Source organism: Asparagus officinalis, chromosome 10 (assembly GCF_001876935.1).
Source record: "Asparagus officinalis chromosome 10, Aspof.V1, whole genome shotgun sequence".
In the NCBI taxonomy this organism is placed as follows: domain Eukaryota; kingdom Viridiplantae; phylum Streptophyta; class Magnoliopsida; order Asparagales; family Asparagaceae; genus Asparagus; species Asparagus officinalis.
The window spans coordinates 69,517,379-69,523,820 of NC_033803.1; the positions used below are offsets into that span (position 1 = coordinate 69,517,379).

At 38.7% G+C, this 6,442-nt stretch overlaps 1 protein-coding gene across 2 annotated transcripts; it reads right to left on the minus strand.

Annotated features, from left to right (window-relative positions):
• On the minus strand, window positions 1,495-2,590 carry LOC109825762 (protein LITTLE ZIPPER 4-like). Of its 2 annotated transcripts, none has more exons than XM_020392650.1 (2): window positions 2,287-2,590; window positions 1,495-1,845 (listed from the first exon to the last, which is right to left on the minus strand). In XM_020392650.1, the coding sequence occupies exon 2, from the start codon at window positions 1,832-1,834 to the stop codon at window positions 1,640-1,642; it is 195 nt and encodes a 64-aa protein (XP_020248239.1). In that variant the 5' UTR covers window positions 1,835-1,845; window positions 2,287-2,590; the 3' UTR covers window positions 1,495-1,639. The 2 variants fall into 2 exon arrangements, with proteins under 2 accessions (XP_020248239.1, XP_020248238.1); XM_020392649.1 differs by having other exon boundaries at window positions 1,495-1,843; window positions 2,284-2,586.

Genomic DNA, 6,442 nt, shown 5'->3' on the forward strand with positions numbered 1-6,442 from the left:
CTAAGGGGCTGTTTGGTTGTATGTTTTTACCGTGTAAAAGGATAGAAAGTGTAAAAAAGTGGGTCTCAATGTTAGCTTTCATCACTTTATATTGTTTGTTTAAATTTCCTTTTTACATGGAAAGCTTACACATTTTGATGAGTTGTCACCGAAAGCAAAGGGCCCGTTTGGTTGCTGAAAAGAAGAGTTGAAATGGGCAGAAAGCTTGCCAAAACTGACAGTTTTTGTCAGTTTTGGCAGACTTTCCCAAGCCCTCTTCAGCAACCAAACTGGCCCAAAATCACCAAAATTAGGAGTGATTTTTGTTGGAAAACTGACACAATGTTATAAATGTGTCCAAAAAACTAAAAAAAGTCAAAACTTTGTAGATAGTGGTGAGGTGGATAACCACTTTTCATTTTGTGTCATAAATACTCTAGTTTATATTATACTATCCAAACAATGTAATACTATTATTTTAGGATTCACAAAGATTTCTAACCAAACAATGTAAACACTCAAATGGAAAGTGGTGAGGTGGATAACCACTTTTTATTTTGTGTCATAAATACTCTGGTTTCTTAAAAGCATCCAAACAGCCCCTAATATAGAAGAGAGAGAGTTTTGATTTATATTCATTTAGAAATAAGTGTAGTAAACTATTTTGATTTATATTCTCATGTACATTGTTTGATAGTGATATAAGATTTGTAAAAAAAGTGTTGCTCCTTCTGGATCTTCACTAGTCCATCGTATGTTTGTTTAAACATATACATAATCTCCAAATTAGTTTAAAAGGGTTCAATGAATAAATCGGAGTGAAATGCTAAACTGAATTATCAATTTTAGCTAAATCTAAAAATTTATACCACGTGCATTGCAAACTCAATTCACCTGGTTATTCAAATGCTACTGGCTGTCAAGATTGAGAATATAAGGGCCAGCTTTGAGGAAGCCTGACACTGTTCTGTACCCAAGTTTGAAAGATACTAGGATTACTCTCTTTAGTTTTTGAAGTCACAGTTGTCGTAGCTTCAATTCAACTAAAATTTATGTTTTTTGGTTTTTGGGATAAAAAGCAGTGGGGGATCCAAAAGTACTCATTTTTAATTGAGTGGCACTAGGGGCTGTGCCCCGACCACAACTCCAACCATACATCCTCTTTCTTTTTTGCTATAATGCATCAGGCTCCACATAAGATTTTAAAATTTTAAAATCTCATGTGGGGTCCGGTATACTGTAGCACAAAAGAGAGAGATGACGTGTGGTTGGAGTTGTGATTGAGGGTGTACCCCTATCATTTTCCTTTTTAATTACGACATTTCTCTGTTCCTCTTCAATCGTCCATTAAAAAAAAGTCATGTTGCTGACATAGACTAACCATATTAATTGTTTCCTTCACCAATGCCCATAATCTTTGGTATACATATATGATCTGCTAAAAGCCAAGATAAATTAACATTTGAGCTACTAACAAACTTCTCTTGTTTACGCTGTGGTGAAGCACACAGAGAATTAAGATAACAAATTAAGAAGCTAGTAAAGCTGATGCATATATATTTTCACATGTGACATTCAACTGATTAATACATAATATATCCTCAATTAAGCGCCAAAAAAAAGTCCCCCGTCACAATCTTTTACTATGTCAATTAACAAATCAGGGCTTGCTCCCGCTAGGATTGCAGGAGTTAGGGTTAGGGTTAGGGCTCGGGCTCGGCTTGGAGAGCTTCTGCTTGAGTTCAGACAAGAGAGCCTGGTTCTCTTTGTTGAGGAGTTGAGCTTTTTTCCTCAGACTCTCATTCTCCTTCATTATGTAGCAGTTCTGCAGGTACAACTTGTTGAGCCTCTCCATCACCCGGCCCTGAAAAACAACAACAACGCAAGGTTAATTTTAGTTAATTATTATTGCTATTAATAAATACTCAAAATATTAATCAAAGTGAACCAATATTATACCAAAAAAAAAAAATTCTCTCATGTCTCTCTTATACTATTTTATACCCAAAAAAAAAGCAATAAAAAAATAAATCAACCAAAGAACCACAACACTTGTCATGCATTATTAGAGAAAGCCTTTATTTTTGCTAATAAAAACAGAATTAAAGAATGCAATGCAAACTCTACGCTTCAATTGACTGATCTGCAATAGTTAGATAAATAAAAAAGAGAAGAGAGAGAGAGAGGGGGGGTATTATATTTATGAAAAAGCGACGACGGCCACCAAAAAAGTTTCCATATTGTACTATAGTCGGAGCTCGAAAAAGGCATGCATTCTCATTAGGAGAAGCTTCATGCATTCACCTTTTTTTGGTAGTTGGGCCTCTTCTCACCAAACAAAAACTTTAGCCCACTTTGATGGATGGATGGAAGAGAGAAAAAGTTTCAAGGGAAAGGAAAGAGTTGTGATTAGCTTTGAGCTTGGCAGGGTATATATAGAAGAGAGAGAGAGAGAGAGGAGAGAGAGAGAGAGTCTTCTCTCTTCACTTCTCTATAAATGTGAGGCATCATGAGGGGGAGAAGATCTAATGGCGTATCACGTGATGATGGGGGCTTTGGAGGGCAATTAGAATGATGATGGATTCGGCTGGGCCCAAGATTTGCAATGATGGGTTTTTTTTCTTTCAAGAATCGAAAGGAGAGAGAGGTTGGACTTAGAAGGGTTTTTAGGGCCTCCACGCAAAGCCCTTGGTTCCTAGTCCCCACACGCCATCACCCTCGTATTCGTTGTGATGATGCTCTTTTGTTCCCTTTCACAAATGAGTCAACTAGTGTTTTCCAAAAATCTTTAAATACAATTTATTGTCACATGAATGAGGATTGTAATTGCTTGATAACTTTAGAATATAGAATTATAACCTTCGAAATTCACCGTTGTTTTGTAATTTTGAAGAAAGATAAGGGGATGTAGGTTGTCTAAAAATTACTGCAGATAGCTGATCCCCACAAAACAACAGATGATGAAAGATACAATCTGACATCATTCACATCAACAAGCGGAAGTTACAATATGACGACCTCCGCAACAGTCGATGAAAGTTACAATGTGAAGACTTTAACGACAACGTGCGAGAGTTACAAATTGACGACTCTTACATTCCACAAGCGCCAAGTGTAAAGATTACAAGATAACAATCTGCACAAAAGTTAAAGAAAAGAGATTACAATTGACGATCTCTACAAATCCAAACGCGGAAACCCTCTTCCGCGTCCTAGAAGCTCAGAACGCAGAGGTCGCCATGCGCTTCCAGAGCTCAAACGCAGAGGTCGCCATACGTTCCAGATCTCAAACGTAGAGGTCGCCATGTGTTTCAGATCCCAAACGCAGGGTTCGCCCTGCGTTTTCAGAGCTCAAACGCAAAGGTCGATCTACGTTGCAAAGACCAAACGCAGGGTTCGCCCTGCGTTTTCAGAGCTCAAACGCAAAGGTCGATCTACGTTGCAAAGACCAAACGCAGGGTTCGCCCTGCGTTTTCAGAGCTCAAACGCAAAGGTCGATCTACGTTGCAAAGACCAAACGCAGAGTTCGCCCTGCGTTTTCAGAACTCAAACGCAGAGGTCGCTATTCGTTGCCAAGACCAAACGTAGAGTTCGCCCTGCGTTTTCAGAGCTCAAACGCAGAGGTCGCTTTGCGTTGCCAAGACCAAACGCAGAGTTCGCCCTGCGTTTTCAGAGCTCAAACACAGAGGTCGCTATTCGTTGCCAAGACCAAACGCAAAGTTCGCCCTGCGTTTTCAGAACTCAAACGCAGAGTTTACCTGCGTTTTCTCTCTAGAACACGACCCTTGCGTTTTTGACTCAAGAACAGTTTTCAAAACTATCCTGTCAAGGTATGGACACAATTAAAGGCGTGTTAAGGGGCACCTTACCTCCTGATTGCCCTATATATAGGGCTGGATCTCCAGCAAGAACAGGAGGCCAAAAATGAGGAGAAAAGGGGGGCCAAAAATAAGAGAAAAAGAGAGAAGAAAGAGAAGGAGAGGGGTTTCTTGGAGAGTCTTCTTGGAGCATTCTTAGAGCTCTTGGCTTGCTCTTTAAACCCATTTCAGTTAGTTCTCTTGGAGGTTCATCTCCTCTCTAAAATCAACCATTCTTAGGGATTCAAACTCGGCTAGAGTTCTTAACTCTCTTACAGAGAGTTTCTAACTTGTTCAAACAAGTTTCCTTCAAACTCGCCTAGAGTTCTTAACTCTCTTACAGAGAGTTTCCAACTTGTTCAAACAAGTTCCCCCAAACTCGTGTAGAGTTTGACAAGTTCTTAACACTCTCACAGAGAGTTCTCAAAACTCGGCTGGAGTTATAAACTTGCTATCTCAATGCGTTAAGTCAAGGAGATAAGACCAACGCCCCCACGAAGTTGAAGTGTTCGGATCGTCAACGGGATACAAGATTCAAACTCCCATCGCCACAAAGAAGAACCTAATTTTAAACAAAGGGAGGGTTTCATCCTTTCCTATTTTGTAAATCGGGGAACCAATAAAGAGAATTATAGTTTCTTTTTCTAAGTCAGTTAGAGAGTTATATTGAGAGGATTGTTAATCATTCTTTTTCTAAGTCAGTTAGATAGAATAATACAGATTCAATTCTCAAGTTTCTCGCAATTTCCCACGCATACAGGGACTTTAATACGACACCCGAGCAATTTAGATTCAAATCCAAGCGATTAATATTTCCTTCTTCAAGAAGGACAACCAATTTTCTTTGAATCGTATGAGATTCTTGGACCCTGATCACCTAAAAGAAGTACAGACTACCAATTTCTTTATTAATCTACTTAAACAATGAGGATGAGGTTAGGCATCAACCAAAAGGATGAGGATGTGGTTAATCAAAACACTAAAGCTTTATTAGTTAATGTATAGCAATAATAAAATATGCATGATTCTTAAAGTTGGAGTCGGTAGATTTGCTCCTCACCATGAGGTGAACGCACCAAAAAACAATAGCAAACAAGCTAGAATAGATTGTGCGAACTCTGTAATAGTATGATTTATCTGTGATCCTTGATGTGGTCCCTTGAGCTTTAATTTAGTTTATAAGGTACCTAAAAAATTAGAAGAAGAGGGGGGAAAAAAGGGAGACAACTCATTATGTCACGGTTCAAAAACTTCTCTACTCATAATTCCTAAGCCAGTATCCAACAAAATTGAAAATTTGGCTTTAATTTATAGAGATAATAAAAAAAGAAAGTAACGATAATGGTAGGTTACGTTTTTAGAAAAATTTAACGGGTGCACGTTTGTTAGGTAGATAGTCAGCAGCATGCTGATGCTGATTCTCTCTTTAACCACCGGTTGTCCAGTAGATACAGTACACCCATCATCCAATTCAGTTAGCACCCACTTCACGCCTTGGTTGCATCCAGATTATAATAATAAATAACATTCAACGTGAGGGTTTCAACTTTCAACCAACCATCATGGCAAGCTACAACGGTTGAAAGAAATTTCTGCAAGAGGTGCAGGGTCCTGGGGGTCAATTCAAAGGCTCTGCAGAGCCTCCTACCATTCCTTGCAAATTTCTACCCTTTGACCAGGAGAACCCTCCGCTGATCCCAAGTGAGCATTTGAGGATCGAAGGTATAATTCGATTCCAGGCTTTTGCTTCTTATTTACATGGGTTTATTCCCCAAACTTATAATGATGATGGGCGCAGAGGGGAGAGGGTGGGGATCCCTAGATTTGTTCCTTCTGCTTGATGAAGCTGTATCCAAATTAACTCTCAGTGATTTAAAAATGAGAAAAATAACCCCATTTTTTGTCCCGCAAGCTGAAGATAGCATCGTCAGGGGTTGCAGATGGCCTTAAAGCTGGGCAGGTTACTTGATTGAACTCAGCATCATCATAAGCCATCATGAAGAATGAGGACCTCTGCGTTCATTCCTCGCTGTAAAATTTTGACCTAAGAAAATAAAAGATGATACACACTAGCATCCTGCCAGCATGTAAAAGAGCCTCAGCCAAGGCAGTCCATGGATTTAAGCTTAGAGTTCATGCTGGCAGGTGCAGGTGCAGGCATGCCCAAGCCCCTTACCAGGGTCGGGCTAATCCAAAACTTGATTCAGATTGCTGCTGATGAGTCTGAGGATCGAAAGGAGAAAAGAAAAGGAGACTAAATTCAGTAAAAGTAAACAAAAATATATCAAAAACATGGGGTTGTCATTGATGAAGTTATGTTAAAAATATGAAACTCAATATTAAACAAAAATATATCAAAAACATGGGGTTGTCATTGATGAAGTTATGTTAAAAATATGAAACTCAATACAAGAATGTATAAAACAACATTACTTCTATTGTCATTGATGAAGTTATGTTAAAAATATGAAACTCAATACAAGAATGTATAAAACAACATTACTTCTACGACTAAAAGCATGCAAAAAGATCTTCCTGGTTTTACTTTTAGCTTAGGGGCTGTCAATAAAGTTGCAGATGTAAATACTGCAACCAAATTCATATTT

Coding starts and splice junctions, on each gene's coding strand:
- LOC109825762 (XM_020392650.1), bottom strand. CDS start 1,834: ATGGAGAGGCTCAACAAGTTGTACCTGCAGAACTGCTACATAATGAAG.